This window comes from Phodopus roborovskii, unplaced genomic scaffold (genome assembly GCF_943737965.1).
Source record: "Phodopus roborovskii unplaced genomic scaffold, PHOROB, whole genome shotgun sequence".
NCBI lineage: Eukaryota > Metazoa > Chordata > Mammalia > Rodentia > Cricetidae > Phodopus > Phodopus roborovskii.
In genome coordinates, this window is record NW_026126413.1 from 11494446 (window position 1) to 11515994 (window position 21549).

A 21549-nucleotide genomic window follows, 5' to 3' on the forward strand; every position below is an offset into this window, starting at 1 on the left:
GTTTTCTTTATTATCAATAAAACTTCAATAGTCCAACCTTTATGTTAGCACAAATGGTGATCTGAAGTTGAAAGCCTGCTGGGGCTCCAGCTCAGTGGTATAGAGTGATTGCCTAGCACCCTCCAGGCCCTGGGTTCAAGCCCTACTACAAAAGGAAAAACAATTCTAATAAAGTTCAAAGTCAATTCCTTCCTCAGCTTGACTGTCCTATCTATAACACATCTATTAGGAAGTATACAAAGACACATAAAACCAATTGCTAAATTATATATTACATGTTTATTAGGGATACAATTTTATGTAAAATTTACATTTTATGAAAAAAATCAAAAATATTTACAAAATTTTGGAAGATAGATGTGCTCTAATTACAACCCAAAGTAGTAAATAACACTCCTTAAAAGCTCACACTTGTTAAGAATTCTGTGTTTACAAATTCTTGGTTAAAGAAGCAGCTACAAAGTTATCACTGTACACAAGCAAGAACCAGCTTGCTAGATAGTCTCTCACTGAAATCTACTGGGCTTTTTAAAAACATTAGTGAATTTTTAAATGAAAAAAAAAATCACTATAAACTCATATGGCTTTAAAACTGTAACCTGCACCCAATACAAACTTGCATGTCCACACTAGGTCTGAGGCTATGGGATAAGAAAAGTGGTGCACAAGGTTAGCCACTCCACTCACTGCAACCGTTTAAGGTGACACTTGATTAAAAGACATCGTGAGTGTAGCAGTGTCAGAATTCAAATAGTAAAGCATTAACTGCCCAATAAAGCAAATCTAGTCAATATTTTAGTAAGGATAATTGTAACTGGCATTTTAAAGAATATAAGAGCTACAAATTCTAATTTTGCTAGTGAGTAAAGACTAATATTTCAATAAACTGCCTTATGTTTGCTTAAGTCAGACCTAAATTTAGAACTGAAATGACACAATATATAAGACTATTCGTCTTGTATTACAAACTGTGGAAGAGCAGATTTTTCTGTTGTGTTTAGTATAGCAAGATGTAATTTTAGTGTCTAGAAATGGGGTTTTATTTTTTTGTAAAGCTTAACAAAATAATTAATGGTTTATATAAATTATCACATATAACACAAGCTATCACTATGAAAAAATGAAAGACATTGATATTTATCATAAATTCCCACTTGTAAATTATGAAACTTTGTCTAAAACATCTTATTTCTTTTGTTAATCAGAATTTGCTATAGAGTTACTACTTAGTATGAGCAGTTCACATCAAGAACACTGAACCCAATCCTTCACTTCAAACAATTCACTATTCTTACCACACAGGAATTTGACAATTTTCTAATTAACACAGTGAAAACAAGTGACAGTACTGTTCTCATTGCCAAAATAAATCTTTTAAAAAATTATTCATAGAATGCTAGAAAACGTATACTCACAACACAATAGCAACTGAGTGTGTAAATTTCCCTTGATAAATACGGTCCAGAGAAATACTAAATCAGAGTTAAAATACCAGTTAGCAAATTATCCCCACAGTTCAGCACTTGTCTGCTTCACACACTCATGAGGTCAATGCTGAGTATCTGAAGGTAATTTAATCCCAGTAAACATACTCCATTAGGCTTATTTGTTTTTCTAGTGGCATAGTGTATCATTAAAGACAGGAGCCAGGATTTTTAAGTACAAATTATCTTTTGGTTATTTTGAGTCTTCTTCCCAAATATAGCCTGAAGGTATTTTAAAAACTGCAAATATCTTTTAAATATGCTTGACCACTGTGTGATTCTGAATACAAGACCCAGAGTGAGAAGAGAGTGAGGCACATTGACACAAACTAGAGGCACATTCCTGGTTTTTGTTATTGTTTTAAAAGGCACACATTATGTAATCCATATAAAAATAAATTAAATCTACAGCATTAATTCATCAAAACAATCACAACTTCTATAAAGTTAATTAACTGCAGAAGCAAGTTTTTCTGCTGTCCTCTGCAAGCTTATTTTAAAACACATTGCACTTGAGAATTTTAAAAAATCATATAAAACACCATTTACACTTTACTAATATACTTATGAGAATCAGATTATAGGGGTTTTTTTTGTATACAACTTGGACTCTGGTCTGATTACCTTATGGCACATAACTCAATTAGATTGAGCTCTGAGTTAACATTCAAAACTTAAAATTTACATTCTGCTTATATTCAATATCAAACTTATGGAACTTCAAAGCTATCTCTGAGTCTAAATACTTATGGAAAGCTAAATAATTTTGTGCTTGCTCTCCTGAAATTTTAGGTTTGTTACTACATTCTAACCTTTTTAAAAGCACAGACACTGAAGATAAAAAACTTCATTTTCGGGACAATTTGAATACATGAGCTTCCTGAATATTGCATTTGATTATTTATTTATCATTACTGTGTACATGTCATATCAGTGCTATTTCTTTCAATGACTCACTTTGAAAGTGCAATTTAATGTTTGTAGTCAGCTTCCAAAGACAAAGTTTGAAAGACATCATACAAGTAAAAATAGTGTTTGGAGAGCAGGTGATACAGTGGCGGGTTCACGCTGCTCCCTTGAGAAAACGGCTTTCCAGGTCCATCAGCAATCAGCCAAGTATCGTCCTGAAAAACACCAAACAGAGCCAGGCAGTTACACTTTCAAATACACTAGAGGACCACATTGCTCTTTATGGTTACTATGCGTTAGGATTACATTACATAGTTTACTATGCTGATCATGGTAACTCTACCAAGACCGTCTTTATCTTGCAGCTTGTAGCAAGGAGGATCGGGGGGGGGGGGGGAGGGGGCAAACATGTTTTTAAGTTATAAACTTCTAGAGAAAAAAATGTTTTCCCTACATACACTAGAGAGTTCAAATCATCACAACTTACCAGTGGCAAAACGCTTCTTTACTAAAGAAAGTCTATAGCCAGTACCAACTAGCTCAATATCTACTCCTGAGAGGGTGTTTCCCTCACTGAGAAATTGCACTGCAAGTGTTGTGGGCTTGCTGGGTCCTTCTGAAAGATCAAACTTTGCTCTGAGGGATCCAGAACCTGCAAAGAAAAGAATAAAGACCTTATAACAGGTAAAATACATTGCACACCAAATTAAATGAGCATCTAAACCAGTGCTCCCCAACCTTCCTAATGCTACGACGAGCCTTTTAACACAGTTCCTCATGTTGTGGTGATGCCCAAACAAAATTATCTTCATTGCTGGTTTATAACTAGAATTTTGCTATGGTTAAAAACTATAATGTAGATATCTGATATGCAAGATATCTGATGATATGTAACTCCTGAGAAAGGGCCATTGCAAACCACAGATTGGAAACAGAGGATCTAAGCTAAACTACCTCAGCCAATGGTAAATTCATAAGATGCACATAGTAAACAAACCACTGTCCTGTTTTCAAATCAAACCCTATTCAGTGAGCCTAAATTTTGACTAAATAATCTCAATCTACTAGTTTTTTTTACTTAACAGTAATGTTCAGATGTATACTGTGTAGATGATGCTTGTGATATGTGTATGCTAAAGTGAGTTAACAAGGATGAGGTAAGGAATGACAGCACACAGGGAACACGGGGGCCATGACACAAAGGATGGGGGAGGGGACTAAGGGATGACAAGACAAAGTAAAGAGAAGTGAGCGCTGAGTACCAGATCATGCAGTCAGTCCAAAGGGATAAGAAGAAAAAAGCAGCTGCTACTGTTGGGAGGAGGGTATCAGCCTCACTGTTTTTCAATCATCTTAGCATCCTAACTGGCTAGCGGCGTCACCCTTACTTCTTAAATTTTACTAGTACAACAACACATCATCCCATACTTATAGTTTAGGTCTTTTCTTTCAGCTATAATCATTTGTTCAACAGATCCCTGTCTGACTGCAACAGAACTAGGGTATCAATGACACTAATTAATCCGATAAATGCTCTAAAAACATGCATTTCTGTTGCAAGTTATAAACACTGCTGGGCATGACGGTGTGCATTTTAGCAGGTGCTGAGATGTAGACACAAGGCCCGAGAGCAGGCGTAAGAGAACCGTATTCATACCACGGTGTCTGGGAACAGAACGAAAACGAAGGACAGCAGCACACCAAAGTGGAATAGTAACAAGGCCTCAGGCCACAGGAAGTTTATGACAGAAACCCAAGGAAACACAAAGATAACACAGGCAAGAGCCTCAGATTAGTGTCCTAGAGGAGGAAGGGGGGACAAGATGCAAAACAAGGGCACCAACTACAAGACAATAAAGCAGTTTATTGGGACTCTAGGTGACAGAAAAAGGGAATCGGTACAGCCAAGGCATAAGCAAAGAACACTATTTAAAAGAAAAGAAAGGCGACATCCAGAAGGGTTTCTAAGATAATTTAACCTGGGTCTCTCATCAAAGCGGCAGTTCTCAGCCTGTGGGTGGAGGCCCTTTTGGGGGTCGAAAGACCCTTTCACAGGGTCACATATCAGATATCCTGCTTATCAGATATGTACATGATGATTCATAACAGCAGCACAATTACAGTTATGAAGCAGCATGAACAATAATTTTATGGTTAGGGGGTCACTGAAACATGAAGAACTGTATTAAATGGTCACAGCACCAGGAAAGCTGAGAACCACTGTGTCTGGGGAAGTGGACAGATTTGCTCAGTAGCAGCAAGAAGACATTTTAATCCCCCTGTATGTAAGTTTTACACTACAGAGAAATGTGGAACTAAAGGTGGTAACTGGTCTGTCCTGTGTTATTATACCTGGTGATGACACCAGAGGGGAGAGCTGCTGCCTAGCTCTTTTGACTGTTGTATTGACTGTAGCTATTGTCCACACAGGTGTGAAAGTTGCACACCCTTGCTCAACAACTCGGCTCTGTGAACACTCCACTGTTAGCACCAGTAAGAAGCACTCCTCCAACAACCCTTAAGCTTTACAACTGTTTCCTGTTCCTTTTCTGGGTACTGAGCAAGAATAGAAAACAGGTTTCTATTTTATAGCATTTGAATCTGGGTATTCTTTGTAAAGGTCTGACTGACCACATCGAAACCACATTCTCCCATTTCCTTACATAGAACAGACACTTTCATGCCTGAATAACAAAAGGAAAGTACTAAACACATGATAGAAAATGTAAATCTTGTTTTTGAGAGAAGAAATTCCTTTTCTGGTATATTTACAATCATTGTATATTTTACTAAATAGGAGAACAAGCTCCTCTCTTCCATGCTGGCTGGCTGTAAGCCTAATACATAGGATGTCTGATTTACTTCCACTTTAAGTTAGAAATTTCAGTGTGGTTCACAAAAAGCTCTACAGCTAGAAAAAAAGTCAGTAAAACTAGCTACCAACTAAAAATACTAACAGTCAAAAGGAACTAGAGACCAGCTTGGTTACCATAACTCAAATGTGGCTCTCAAATACAAATCTGATCCTGTACAGCAGATATACAAGAATACACAATCTAGATTTGCTGACAGTCCTTTATATAAAAATAATAGAGGAAAAAGACCATTGATATGCTCAAAACTTCAAAAAGAAAAGCTGAACAAAATTGGCAGAGCTAAAACATCCGCCCAATAAGAAAAATTAATGGAAGCTAATTAGGAAGACAAGTTCTCTTTTAACTGAGAGACTATGAATATGTCAGGTCAGGGCACTGAATCAGAGGAGGTACTGGAATGGTAACTAACCATATGCTGAACACAGAGACTCAGTCAGTAGGGGGAGACAAGTAACTTGCTTCTCCTTAAAACTGCCACACAGAACTGAAGACCTCTGGTTAACTCCAAAGGAATGAACAGAAAGGCTCTCAAGCAAGATGGAGCAGACAAACATCACATTAAAGCTGTTTTTTATGTTTTTTCAAAGCTATTTTCTATGCAACTGGGGAGGGAAAACAGGGGCATCCGCTTTAACAGAAAACACCTGCTTCCCCATTAACAGAATAAGCTCAATCATTTGCAATTATTTAAATTACCTACCTGGGAATAGTTCTATTTTTTAATAAATTCTACCACTAGGTGTTTCTCTTATGTAAACACAAAAAGCACTTATTCTGCAGTTATACAATTGTAAGTTGTTATTCTTACAATGAAATCATATTCAAAAGAAGGGTTAAAAACTGTTCTGAATCTTAGCTTATACATTCGTACATACATAGGGTATTAACTTCCACCTAGTGGTCAGTTCTAGAACTGACGGAATGAAATTTCAAAAGGAAACTTTCAATGAATGTGCAAGTAAAGGCTCTCCCCCACCCCCATGCCTCAAACCTGAGTCTCGTCCTCAGGATCCACAGGGTGGAAGGAAGACAGCTGACTGTGAGCACGCCTGTGTGCACGCACACACATAACTAATAAAGGAAGTAATATCAATGGCAGATAACAACAAGGACAGGGGCAGCAGAGTAGCACCGCACTTGCCTAGCTCGCACCCACCAGGGCCTGGATCTGATCCCCAGCACAGAGAATGAGAAGGAGCACACCCCTACCTCCACTCTCTGATTTCTCAGAAATCCCAGATAATTTCCAAAAGGCTTTCATTTGTTCTGCATTCCTGTAAGAAGAACAAGTATTTTCAGTCTCTTACACTATCTAATACTTAAATGGACACTCAATAAATGTACCTCAAGGACTTTAATTATAGAGACTACAGTGTGGGCTTTAAATGGCATTACCTAGTGAAAATGTAGTGAAAGTTTACTAAATTACAAGGTTCTTTTCCTTCCCAGTGGCCAGAGGAAACAAACCTGTGCACATGTGGCTCAGTATCTTAGTCGAGAGAGACATTATTCTTAATGATAACTACATAGAGTTGTCAGATCTCTACTATAGTAATGACAACAGTAGGAGGGGTTAGCAATGGCAGGAACTAGTACTATTCAACACTAACCAGATATTCCCATAGATAAGCTAAGTGCTACATTTAATCCTATTAAATAGTAATTATTGTTCTTTAAATTCTATGTATGTACAGAAATGTGCTTGCCACTGGCACATGTAGGGTCTGAGGATCTATCTTCTTCACATACATGGGTTCTCAGGAAGCTTTACAAAGTTTTCAGTTTACTAAGGTCATCAGGTTTGCATGGGAAAGCACTTAACCCAATTATTGTTAGTTTTAAGAGGTTAGAACTGTCGCAGCTGGAGACAAAAACTGCAAACACAGCTTACCATATTGCAGGGGGAAGGGACTGCATATTTGTGACTCCTCCGTCCACTGGTACCACCACCTGAATGTTGGAAAGAACACTGGGTGCGACCATTGCTTCTGGGTTGTACTTATAGTCCACTCTCAGGTCTGTGGTGCTGGCACTGCACTTCCAGTACGTTGCAAGATTTAGAGGAGTGGACTGGATGCCATTTGATGATACCTTCAAAGAGAATCAAACGAATGACTGTCTTTGCCTGAAGAGTAAACAAGGCATGATCATAACATAAACACTTCTGACTAAGAATCTGCAGAATCACAACTAAGCAGCAAGGAGAGTGGCTGCTGCTAGGAAAAATAAAGCACAGGGTCCCTCTTGGTGAATGGACCTGGGACAGACTACCGGCAAACTACCATGGTACCGTTCCCTTGGATTCAACTGCAGAAAACTTATACGAAGTCCAAAACTTCTCAAAGGAAGAGTCTAAGATTCTCCATTAATTATATATGAAATTATAAAGAATTCAGATACACATCTGTGAGTAAAAAAAGGTTCACCATGTGGTTTCCAAAGCATGCACCATCACTGCCAGGATATTACTTATTTTATTCTTTTATGTAACAGTACTAACAAATCTAGAGAAACACTTACATTCTGTACTATTAATATAAACAGTGAAGTGTCTGCCCTATCAAATTTTAACTCACTGTTTTCATATTTCTTTATGAAGAATGACTACACTGAAGTTTTCAAGTTAAATATAAATTCATGTATTAATATTTACTCAATAGCTGAATCACAAACAGATGATAAACACTATCATTTTGGCTGAAATAGTCATTAATTTACTGATTTTTAATTTCCAAAACAATCTTGCACTCTTGAAATGCACCTCATTTGGCTATGGCATGTTTATTCATGTAGTGTTCTACCAGATTTCATTTGATTATATAAATATTTAAGGTTTTCATAGTGATAGGACACTCACCTGATACTTTAATACATCTACATTATAATAAGAAGCAGCGGGGTTTTGCTCTGATAGCTTCTTGAGGTAGACAGTAACAGCTTGCATGTTCATCCAAAAATCTTTTGTGTTGGAATCACACTGTGATGGATCACTATATGTATATGAGAAACATGTTGTTATTTCATTTGACTTATCTTTTTCCTTCATTTAGTCAGTTGGTGACCTGGGAAAGACTATTAGAAATCAAGCAAAATGTGGGATGAGGAAAACTGAGATTAGAGGACAAGGAACAGAATAGTAAAAAGTTTCCCTGAAAAGTAACTAGCACCAAAACAGAGAGCAAAAGGACGGCACAAGGCTGCTTAACTGCAATAAATAATTCTGGCATCATCTTCAAATCCAATGCTATTTCACAAAGAAAAAACATTTCTTAAAAAGAAACTTCAATCTTAATCTTAAGAGTAAAGCACACAAACCTGAACACGAGCTGTGAATTTGGAAGAATTTGCTCCAGTCTGCTGATGTTTTTCACCCTAAAGCACAGCACAGCTGGAGAGGGGTTGCTTGTGAAGACTTTAATAATTCCACTTGGAAATGATATTGTCACGTCTCCAGTGATCTTCACAATACACCTGACATGGGAGGACACGGACAAGTGCTTAAGTAAAATACTCTAACCTCTTCTCAAAAGTATGCGTGGCTTTGAAAAGTGTATGCATGTGTGCATATATGTTTGTATGCCTGCATGCTTACAGCTATACATTTATATCTTTATTATAATTACAGATGAATTCATCATAGAAAACTGCAATGGTATACTCCTACTATTAAATATAAGCATAGTTCTTTGTGTGTATGGGCAGTGCTTCCCTGGTAACAGCGTACTAAATAGTTACTCTGTCCTCTTAAGCCCTCTGAACCCCGGTGAGGGCTGCTCTTCTTGTTGACTGCTTCTCCCTTTGAAACTCTTGCTTCACACTATTGCTCAGATCCTGTCAACTCCAGATCATCCTCGGCAGTTCCTTTTCTTTTCCTGAAATCGAGTTCCTGACACCACTAATCTTATCCCTGCACCATTATTTCTAGCATAATTTTTAGTAAGTGCAACATCCATCCAAATGGTCCTTTGAAGCTCCTTAGTCGCCTAACTCTTCAATCTTTTCTTCCAATGGCTCTGTCCTCTGGCTTACCTCAGCCAGGCAACAGACCCTCCACAATCTGGTTCACAACCATCACTCATCTACCCAGATTCCTATTTTCTAGCTCATTCCATCTAGTAGCACAATTTAATTCCTCACCATTCTATCTCATTTTCAATAACCTTTCAAACTTCATATCTTTACATCCCCCATCTTTGGATTTCCAGGTTCCTCATTAGACATGCTCCTTTGCCTCAGCCCTCCTCATGCTTCTGTTAACTGCTTCCTCTCACATATGCACAGCTGAATGTGACTAAAGAAAACAAAAGCACATAACCAAACCTCCCATCTGCTCCCTTAGCATGCCCTGCCAATGCTACCTTGTCTAGTCCAACCAGCAATACTTTCTCACCCTACACCTAGGTAATTATTTTAATGAAGAAATAAAATGAGAAAAGAATTTGCTCACACTCTTCACTACTGAACTCCTAATCTGCCAAACCTGTATCTATCATGAGCCCTTTCCTCCTGCTTCAATAGAAGACTTGCACACATGGGCAGTTTGGTGTGTGGCAGCCAGAAGCTTGTACAAGAGTTCTTCCTTGATTGATCACCACCTAATTTTTTAAAGGTCTTTCCCACTAAATCTGGAGCTCATAGATGTGAACTGCCACAACAAGCCTTTTACTTTAACGTAATATTTTTCTTTTGAGAATCTCATAAACATATACAATGTATTTGATCATATTCACCCTCTACTTTTCCCCCTTATTCTTGTCACATCCGCCACTCCCTCCCAACTTCCACACCCAGCTTTTATGTGGATGTTAGGGATCTGAAGGCTGGTCCTCGGTCCTCATGCTTATGAACCACGCACTTCACTAAGTAAGCCCCGCCCCCTTGCTCCCTAGCATCTTTAAAGAAAAGAAGGAGGCTAAGAATTTTGAGACAGACTCTCACATTAGTGAAAATTACCGTCACCTCACTAAGTAACTGAGGATGATCCTTAACTATTGCTCCCCTTGCCTCCCCCTTCCAAGTGCTGGAATTACAGGTTAACACACACAGCTGTCTTCTTTAATTCAACATACAAAACTAAAACACTCTTGTCCCTGCCACTGTTCCATTCCTCAGCTTCTCAGTAAAATACCCAAAGAAAACAGACTCCTCAGTCTGCACAATCTGCTCCTGCACTCCAAGCGGGCTTACACCTTTACCATGGCAGGACAATCACATGGTTGAAGGGTCATTAGTGACTTCCATATTGCCGATGCCAATGGCAGCATAAGGAATTCTTCATACCCTGCTTCATGAGGTGACTTTTCCTTTCTAGACACTGCTCAACTGGTTCTGTCCTCCTTTTTCTCGCTGCTCGTGATCTCCAATCCCTATTCTTGTCATTCTGGTCTTGGATGGACAATCAGGACACGGTTTTCTGTTTCTTCTGTCTACTTCATATATCACATAAAAACCAAGGACACACAATATTTTACCTCAAGTCTACACTTACTTGGTGAGCTCCATAGTCATGTACACAGCTATCGACTTGTCTGTATTAACAACACCTAACAACTGCTTCAAACTTCACATTCTATTCTCTAACAAATCTTGATAACTGTTTTCAAATACATTCAGAGTATCACCAACACTTAGCACCTTCCTTGCTAATAATATACTTATTCAAGTCACCATCATCTCTTATCTGGGTTTCTAAAGCTAATCTTCTTTCTCTTGAGTTTATTCTCTAAAGAGCAGCCAGAATACTACAAAAACACAAACAACCTCGTCACCTATTAACTCAGGGCGCCCACTTGGCTTCTTACCTTATTAAAAGTGAATTCCTAACTTATCACAGTCTGCAACTCCCAATCAGATCTGGTACTTTCCTGAATGCATCCTCAACTGTGCTCCTATTTTTTCCTATTCAGTGGCAAGTGTCACTCCACTGCTTTCTGAATATGTAAGCATGTCTTTACCCTGGATTCTACCATGGTGCCCTCGTCCTGGAAAATTATTCCCCAACAAAGTGGATGGCTTGCTCCACAGTATTTTTCAAATATCTGCTTAAACACTCCAAAAGAACCCTTCACTGTAATTCCCACCCTCTTACCTCCCTTTTAATAACATATATCAATACGCAATCTGTTTGCGTCTCTGATGTTGTCTTTACTATAAAGCAAGATCAGAAGACCTGTTTTCTGAAGTAGTCTTAGTACTTATTCAGAGAGCACGCCTTTAGTCCCAGCACTTTGGATACAGAGGCAGGCAGTGGATCTTTGAGTACCAAGCCACCAAAGGACACACAGAGACATTGTTTAAAAAATAACCAAAAACAGTCTTACACATATTAAGTACTTTGTGAATGAATATATGTGAATAATATTATTTAAGAAAACGGCAATGGGGGTTGGAAATAGCCTGGTGGATAAGAGTGCTTGCTGCACTTACAGTGGACCCAAGTTCAGCTCTTAGCACCCCCCACATCAGGAAGCTCACTCTAGTTCCAGGGGCTCTACACCCTCTTCTAGTCTTTGTGGGTAGCAGGCATGCACATGACACACATACATGCATGTAGAGAATATACATACACATTAAATAAAAATAAAATTTTAAAGCAGGTATAACTTTTCTCAAAAGCAAGATGCTAAATCAATTCTGCAAGAACCCAAACACCTTGTCTATATCTCTTTAGAACAGTGGCTTTCAACCTGTGGGTCATGACCCCATTAGGGGCTCACATATCAGATATTCTGCATATCACATATTTACATTACAATTCATAACAGTAGAAAAACTACACTTACAAAGTAGAAATGAAATAATTTTATGGTTGGGCTCATTACAACAAGAGAAACTGCATTAGAGGGTTGCAGCATTAGGAAGGCTGAGAGCCACTGCTTTAGGAAATGGCACACTTTAAAAGATATACCATCAGTATACCATATTGGTCAGAAAGCTTGGGCAAGAGTAATAAACTGAAGGATAGTCACCACTCATTATTAACTATAATTTTTGTGTGTATGTGTACAGGAACCCCTGAATGATTACACAGTAAAAAAACAAAAAAATGCTTAAAGGAAACTCATAATCTACAAAGAATCAAGTGCAACTTAAAATTTACCCTCAAGCCCCAATTCCTGCCCACCCCCAAACACAAGAGCATATGCATATATTTAGAACTAACTTGGTAGGATCTGCTCCTTTAAAGTAGGCATTGACCGATTCTGTAAGGGCAATTGCCACAGGCAAGGTGTCCTGGTTTCCAAGGCTGACTGGGCTGGGACCCCGTGACACGCCTAGAATAGACACAATTTGTTAAATCATTCTGCAAGACACACATCAAATACTAGGGTTCATACCATAAATACCAAGACAGATTCATGTTAGGTTGTCACCAAAAAAAAAAAAAAAAAAAAAAACCTATTACTGGTTTCAGTGATGCTGCAAGTATAAACTGAGAAGAAAGACATCATAAAACAAATTAGAACATAATGTGAATCACAGAGACACACAAGTCTGGAAAGCTATAAAATTTACTTGTAAATGGAAAGACAGGACAGTTAAGGAATGTCAGAAAGTAAAAGACATTGTTGAAACAAAGAGCTAAAATAACTACCGTGGCCTCCAAAAACCTTCAAATTTCAAAATGTTTAAGGTTTACCAATCACAGATTTCAAGGTATTATATTGGATTTTTGTGTTATGTTTCTCCATATAATTATGGTTCACATATTACTTATTATTACTATAGTTCTCTACTCCTCTTTGATGCTTATATAACATTAGTTATATAACACTTAGGGTCAGACATCTTTCAGATTTTGGAGTGTTTCATATTTTAGAGTACTTGCATGATCTTTACCCACCCCCATTATCCCTAACATAGAAACCCTAATTCTAAAATGTTGCAAAAATCAAACTGTTTTGAAATGATCACCAAAGTTGTGGGTTTTCAGGTTTTGAATTTCTAGATTACAGATGCTCATCTTGTAGTGCAGTTCTGTATTACTTTGCTTGAGTAAACGTTTGACTAACATAATAACTTTAAAAACTGATTTAATTTTCATTCAGACAAAACACCTTTTTAACTGTATCATATTGGGACTTTAGGCTGGTGGCACACGCCTTTAATTTCAGCACTCTGGAGACAGAAGCAAGCAGATCTTTGTGAGCTCGAGGCCAACCTGGTCTACAGAGTAAGTTCCAGGACAGTAAAAGCTAGGCAGAAAAACCCAGCCTTGAAAAACCCAAATAAATAAATAAATAAATAAATAAATAAATAAATAAATAAATAAATGGGTAAGTAAATATTAAAGTCTGGGATTTTAGAAGCATAATAAAAAACTGAACAAATCTGTGAACTAAGTTTAAATGTTAAGTTAGCTTAATTAAGCTAGCTTTAACTAGCTTATTGGTCACTGTGGTCAAACACCTGACACAACTCAAAAGGGACAGTTATTTATATTGGCTCACAGCATCACAAGATTAGTCCGTAGTTGGCTGTCTTCTCATATGCTTCAGCAGAGTATCATGGCAGCAAAAGCGTACCATGGAGGATAACAGGAAGCAAGGAAAGTGAGTGAAAGGAACAGGGAACAATTTGTACCCTTCAGAAGCTAGAATTTTCTTCTGTTTATGTGGGTCCTAAACACTTTACCCTAACATGAAAAATCTTCCAAATCAGTGCCAACAGCGTGGGAGCAAAGTATTCAACTCAAGAGCAGCAGGGCACGTTTCATACTGCTTCTTCTTAATCTAAACAAATCACCTCCCCACTGAGACGCAGAACCCTGCCTTTGTTTTTCTGCACAGATGCACTCTTCCAACACATGCTGTACTATTACTGTGATGACTTCCCTAAGCTGGGTACGCATGTAACCATGGTGCCTGGTGCCTTGTGGACAAACTTAACCTTACACAGTGACAACAGGTACTTCATAAGCTTAAGAGGCCAGGAATACAGGCTGTTGTTCTAGACTTTGAAGGAATTAATTTTGATTTAGAAGGTTCTTTATATTTATGAAAAAACTTTAGTGCTGAAAACTACATGGAGACCAAAACTGGCACTTTTGGACATTGGGAAAAGCAGTCTCTCCAAAATGAAACAATAATTCCATATGAAAATAAGAATTCAATAATATCAAAATTCATTCATAAAATAATAGCAGTCACTACACATTAAATAAAATGTATATGAAATGCCTGGAACCAGAAAAGTCTTCCATTTTTAGTTTTTTTTCCAATTTGGGAATATTTACATAAGCTCTGCAAGATGAGCATTCCTAATCTCAAAATCTTTGCTATCAAAGCTCTAGAATATGAAACTTTGTCAAAAATCTCCAGATTTCAGTGCATTCTGAATCAAGGATTACTATTAACAGGTGCCAAGCACTTTGCAAAGGTGACAAAAAGATAAGAGGTGGCTTTTTTAATAACAAGTCAGTTTTGCAGAAGAGAAACACTGCGTGGATTAAGGATAGATAGACAGGCATGAAGATGAGAATATAGAAACTGATCAGAACACATAAACCTTTATATGTTTACTCTACTATTTACAACAGTTAGGAAATGGAAACAGCCTGGATATCCATCAAGAGAACAGAATGTGGTAGTATACACAGTGGAATTTTAGTCAACCATGAAGAAGAAAAATAAATGATATTTGCATAATATGGGTAGAAATGAAACATATTATGTTAAAAAAATAAGCAAGACTCACAAATACTACATGTTCTTTCATACTATAATTATATTTAAATTATTATGCATGTGTGAGGGTATGCATGCATGTTTATTTGTAGGTCATGATACTAGAAAGGAGGTGTGGCTACAGTAGGGTGGTTGGCTGTTTTATTCTAATTAACAACAGATCTGGTCTGAGGTGTGGCTTCTCCAGATCCTCAAGGGTAGGGAAGGAGAAGTTGAATCTAAGGTGTGGTTACTGAACCCTTCCATTAAGGAGGAAAAGTCTATTTGTTCCCCTTCGTGGCTAAGGTATAGAAGAGTGGTGAAAAATAAACTTGTGGCATTCAGTATTAACTGAATCTGCCCCCCTGACTTTATTCTGTGTCTCTGTCTCTTCTCTATCGTCTATAGCTGGCCTTCCCCTCATCCACACACCCCCACTCAGTTACAGACTTGGGGCTGCAAGGCTGGTTCAGACTGCAGTCCCACAAAATCAGTACCAGGAAGTTTTTATGTTAACTTAAAAATAAATTTGGGAATACCATCACGGTCACTTTTCTGCATCCCCACTTTGGCCTCTGATAACTGCATTGTATCTTCTGTCTCCATGAGCCCAACTCTAAGTACCTCATAGAGGTAGGATCAAATAATACTTGACATCACAATGTACTAGATGCTTATTCATATTGCAGTATGTCAGAATTCTCTTCCTTTCTAAGACTAAATAACATTACATACTGCGCACATACTACATTTTGCTATCTAACAGTTTCTACCTTCTTGCTACTGCTATGCTATTGTAAATTACACTGCTACAAATGAGTGTAAAACAACCTGTTTGAGATCCTGCTTTCCATTCCTTTGGATGTGTGCCTAGAAGTCAAACTGCTACATCATACAGTTAATTTTATTGTTAACTTTCTGACCAGCTGCTATACTATTCTTCATAGCGGAAATAAAATTTACAGCCCTACTAACAGTGCACAGAGGTTCTCATTTTCATCAAATCCTCACTAACACATACAATTATCATTTTTTGTGATGTTTGTTTTGCAGTAATGAGGACCAAACTCAAGCATAAGAAGCAAGGGTTCTACCAGTAAGCTACATCCTAGTTCAACCAATTTTTTATGAAGGAGAATTACATAGCTGGTCTCCAATTTTGATTTAACTGTTAGATATTTAGGTAGCTCTAACTTGTAAAAATACAGAGATTAAGCATCTAGGATAAACAGGATACAGAGTACTTTCATTCAACAAAGAGCATTTATATGTAATTCCTGTCAACACAGTACCCATGTGGTCATTGCTCCCATAGTATAAGTATTATAACTTAAATTTTTTAAAGATTTATTTTTATTTTATATGTATAACTGTGAACTGAGTGCATGTAACACCTGGAAGAGGAGTTACAGACAGCTGATAGTCACCAAGAGGGTTCTGGGAATTGAAAGCGGGTCCTCTGCAAGAGCAGCCAGGGCTCTGAACCAGCTGACATGTTTTGTTTCTTTTCGAATCACTCTATACTGATAGCTTGAAGGTGCAATTTGTTCATTTTTAATACTTAGGTAGGATGGAAGAAAATACACAAAGAATATGCATTTTTATAACTAGAGATCTGGTCTTATACAGTGACTGAACATAATTATTAGCACAAAATTGATAGTTAATCTTAAGGTTATTTTTGAATGCTGACATACCATACACTTGTGGAAAAGGAAAAAAAGTAAGTGCAATATTATAGAGAGCTTTAGGAGCATTAGTCACATGTATATTTGCTTCTGATACAATACCTGGTGATGTCTCACAGTGCTTTTCAATTTCAGAGTGTGTCCCAATCAAATTATGATCTTCTATCACATTTAATAAAATATTACAGGGAAAGAAAACATTTTCAAGAAACACGGAAAGTCAACAACTTCAAATCTAAACAAAGCTGAATAACCCTAAGAAAGAAAGAACTTTTTAAGTGATGTAAAACCTCAGTATCCATCTGCCTTGCATGCCTCATCTCCATCACCTGCTATTGGATCTCCTATTGTTTATTGTCTAAAACAATAAACAAATACACACAAGTTCAATCAACATCAACTTAGCATTTCCATCACAAAAGAAAACCTCCTGAAACAGACACATCAAATGAACTGCATGTATCCCAGGACAGATGTAAATGCAGCCCAACACACTTGTAGATCACAGTCTCATACAGATATCAAAGAGCTGGCTATCCCCCACAGGCAATGAAAAAAACTAAAGTTTATTTTGGTTATTCAAGCTACATGCTGAATTTCTAGTAGGGCCAATCTATTCTTATGAGTAAAGTGTACATTTTGTGGAAATAAAATTAAGAAAACCATACACACAAATAAAATAAGGCTGTTCATTAAAAGAGCAAACATATTAGTTATACTCAATTACATAAATTTAAATGGAAGAATGATATGTAAAACACACATCAGGCTTGAACATATAGAAATCAAACCTCTCACATTTTCTTCTAGCCAAAATACATATGCTATTTTTATAATCTTCACACAGACAAAATTAATTTCTTATAAGTAAGCTTGGACAAATTAATTAAATTAGCTTAATTATAGGTATCACAAACAACATGTATCACAGTCACCTGAAAAGCGTGTAAAAGCCTGGTCCCCCACTCCTGTAGTATCTGACTTTAAATGTCTATATTAGTGCCCAGGTAACATAGCTACAAGACTAACACCAAGAGGCCAGGTGTAACTGATGGAAATATCTGCACCTGAAACACAGCTGGTGCATTTCAGCAACTCTGTTCTTCAAAGTGTCAGTGAGTTGGAAAAATAATTTATATAAAAAAATTAAAAAGAGAGAAAGAGCTAGAGAGATGGCTCAGGTTAAGAGCACTTGCTGCTCTTCCAGAAGTTAGGAGTTCAATTCCCAGCAATCACATGACTGCTCAAAACCATGTATAATGAGATCTGGTGCCCTCTTCTGGCACACAGGCGGCATACATGCAGGAAGAACATTGTATACATAATACATAAGTTTTAAAAAGGGAGCAGGAATAAGAACTTGTTAAGAAGCCTGATAAAGGAGAAAAGGGTTAAAATACTTGAGTAAAATCTAGATGAGATAAAACATTGCTTTTGTTTAGTAAGTTTTAGATTATATAAATAAATTCAGCCTAATAACTTTTTTTAATATTTGTGATAAATTCCTATAGAAATAAATAATTCACCAAAGCATGCAATACTTTCATTGAATAAAATGTTTGAAGAAAAGGATTTTCAAACACAAACTTTTTTTTAAAAAAATTATTTAATTACTTATTCATTTTTTTGGGTGTGTGTGTAAGTATATGTATATGCATAACATTGGTAAATTAATCTGACTATGTCAGGGTCCTGCAGAAATGGAGTTACAGGTAGCTGTGAGCTGGCATGTGGGTTCTGGGAATCAAGCTTTCGTACCTCTACAGGACCAGTTAACACTCTCAATCAGTGAACTCTTTTTGCCCCCAAAACACAAACTTCCTTAAGAATGAAACTGTCAGTTCACAGTAGAAATGACTACATAGTACAATATTCCCTTAACAGTTCATATTGAGTAGAAGTTTATAAACTAATTCTTTTTGTTGTTGTTGTTGTTGTTTAAGATTTTATTTATTACATACAGTGTTCTTTCTGTATGTATACCTGCAGGCCTGAAGAGGGCACCAGATCTCCTTACAGATGGTTGTGAGCCACCCTGTGGTTGCTGGGAATTGCACTCAGGAACTCTAGTAAGAGCAGTCAGTGATCTTAACCTCTGAGCCATCTCTCCAGCCCAATAAACTGACTAATTCTTAATAGTTCCATTAACAGTTAAAATATTCCTAATCTAGAAAATAACAACTAAAGTAGAAAAGGAAACTTGGTCAATTTTACAAGTGTCAAGTGTATGTACAGAAAAATTAAATTTCTGATTTTTAAATGTTTCACTTTTCACTAGGGAAGAACAGAAAAAAAAAAAAAGCATATATAGTTGCGCATGTGTGCATGTGTGTGAGAGCCTCCTTTCCCCTTGGATGTCTTAAAGCAAGATGGGTCATCAGCAGCTATACTGGAGCGATCCACAAAAATGTGGCCAGAATTCTTCTCACTCTTGCTGCCTCTACTCAAACTACTAGAGTGGGATCCATAAACACTAACAATGTGCTGACAGTGTTTCCTTCAGTATGCAACGACACAGGCGCTTTCCTTAAATGGAATTCAAGGCCATCTACTCAGTGAAAGCTGACATAAAACTAGAAAATATAAGGCCTTATATCTGGTGCCAAGTGTGGTAACATATGCCTTTAATCCTGGTAGAGGCAGATGGTTCTCTGTGAGTTCCAGACCAGCCAGGGTTATGTTGGGAGAATCCACTTCAACAGAATGAAGAAAATAAAGTGTGTGCGTGTGTGTGTAAACATAACCCTGATTACCCTTTGTACACTTGACTTTCATGACCAACAGCAGCCACTTACCTACTGTTGGAGTGTTGGCAGCACTCAATGATGCAGATGAAGAGATAGAAGAAGAACTCTCTGCCCGGGCTAAGGGAGCGGTAGGGGGTGGGCTGGTGTTGGAAGTTACAGGTGGGCTGAATGGCCTGGGCTTAAAAACAAGAAGTTATTTATCAAAATGCTAAAGCAAGATTTTCTTTGTCAGAGAAATTTTTTAAGTCATAGCAAATCAAACAACTTTACCATTAGGTATTAGATGTTATGTCAAATCACTTCCAATAATATACTGAAGCTTGAAAAGGATACCTTAAAACAATGCTATCAAGGTTTTGTGCACAGAATATTCTCCGAATTTCAAAGAGTAAACTTACTATGGTACTCAGAACTGAAATGATAGTTATATACTACCAAACAGCCTCCAGAAAGGGTACGTCCAGAATAATTTCTATAAAAAAGATGATAGTTCTCTGTATCCTATCAGCAATAATAGGTAAGCCACAGAATAAGGAAAAACAAATTTAATACAAGTTTAAAAAGGCATGTTTTCATTTTTTTTTTTTTTTTAAGTTTTATGGTGTCTGTATGTGGTTGGAATGTAGAGGCATTATTGGCTTTCCTGGGCTGGAGTTATAAATGGTTGTGAGCTGCCCAAGTAGGTGCTAGGAAACCAATTTTTGTGTCTCAACAAGAGCAGCAAGTGCTCTTAAGCACTGAGCATCTCTCCAGCTCCTGTATTTTCATTTTTATGAATGGTTTTGAAAGATATTATTATTATTTGAACTTTTACTAACTCTTAATATTATTTGCTGCAAATATTTTCCTCCTTAAATGTTGCTTGTCTTTTACTTTTTACATTTATAAATCTATTCATTTTCTTTTGTAATTTTTGCAATGCATCCTTATTAAGAAAGCTATAGCTTTCTTGATTTTGTTTTCTTGTTTCAAAAAGGTAACTAGAAAGTAACATACAAAACCAAAGAAAAATATATCTGCTATTCTTTTATCTTTTACATTGATTGGTAAGTGAACTTTTTCTTTCCACATTAATTGTTTCAATAATCCACTAGCAATACTTCCTACATTGTACTATTTGTTTTTAAAGACATACTTAATAAAAATAGTCTTTCCCTGCTTATAGAGGTAACAATAACAACAAAAAGATACTGTTCTCACCTACAAGACATTACCAAAAAAAAAAAAAAAAAAAATAGAAAAACCATAAAACCATGTAAATATTTACATACTAATCAAATCTTCGTTGTATTAACAAAAACTTATAGGCATAAAAATAAGACTTCCCTATATGAAGTACTTTACAGTTTGTAACTCTCCCTCACTAGCAATTTTTAACATTTTTTAAACATCTTTTTTTTTCCTTGAGAACAGCGTGCTTTCTTTTTCTTTTTTGATTTTCAAGACAGGGTTTCTCTGTATAGCCCTGGCAGAGTACAGTTTCTAATAACTTATCAATCACTATGATTAATAGGTTGAAAAAATATAGCATGCAGCTATATATTTAAACAGAGAAGAGATACAGATACTGTCTGAAACTTACAAAACTTGGAAAAGTCTTCACAGCTCAACTACTTTGGGGAAATGTCTCCAGAGGTAAGATGGCTGTATTTTTACAATACATTTTACAATATTTGATGAACAGGGGGAAGCATTTTTTTCTAAGTGATTTTCTCTTGCTTTCAGAATACAACTATCCAATACAATCACCAATAGAACTTGGTAATTTGCTTGTGCAAACTGAGGTGTGTTGTAAGATAATATACATGTTAAAAAATTCAAAAATCTCAAAAACTTTTATTGTAAATATATATTAAAATGTTTTGCAATACTAAGTAAATGATAATAAAATAGATTTCAGTGCTTTTACTACCAGAAAATTTATTTGTATGTTGTTACACATACATACATACATACATATACACATACATACATACACACACCCTATGTGTAGAAGTGCTTTAAAATAATGGCTGTCAAATATTAGTGTACGCTAATGGAAAACCTGTAATACTCAAGCTGCCTGACCACTCCCTGAATTCCTGACTTCTCTGGGTACAGCCCCAGACCACTTCTACTGAGCTCCCAGGTTATACTAATGCCTGAGGCCCCATCTGAGGCTACTACTGTAAGACATGAGG

The 21549-nt window shown here is 36.8% G+C and overlaps 1 protein-coding gene across 2 annotated transcripts in view; it reads right to left on the bottom strand.

Moving 5' to 3' along the window:
* Positions 1–260: 260 nt before the first annotated feature.
* Fcho2 (FCH and mu domain containing endocytic adaptor 2) overlaps positions 261–21549 on the bottom strand; it is a 77633-nt gene continuing 56344 nt past the window's right edge. For both annotated transcript variants that reach the window (XM_051183038.1, XM_051183037.1), the window contains 8 exons: positions 19418–19547; positions 12432–12543; positions 8585–8740; positions 8127–8259; positions 7161–7360; positions 6479–6543; positions 2881–3045; positions 261–2608 (listed from right to left, as the gene is read on the bottom strand). In XM_051183038.1, the coding sequence (XP_051038995.1) occupies positions 2586–2608; positions 2881–3045; positions 6479–6543; positions 7161–7360; positions 8127–8259; positions 8585–8740; positions 12432–12543; positions 19418–19547 (984 nt within the window). In that variant the 3' untranslated portion in view covers positions 261–2585. The remainder of the gene's footprint in view (positions 2609–2880; positions 3046–6478; positions 6544–7160; positions 7361–8126; positions 8260–8584; positions 8741–12431; positions 12544–19417; positions 19548–21549) is intronic.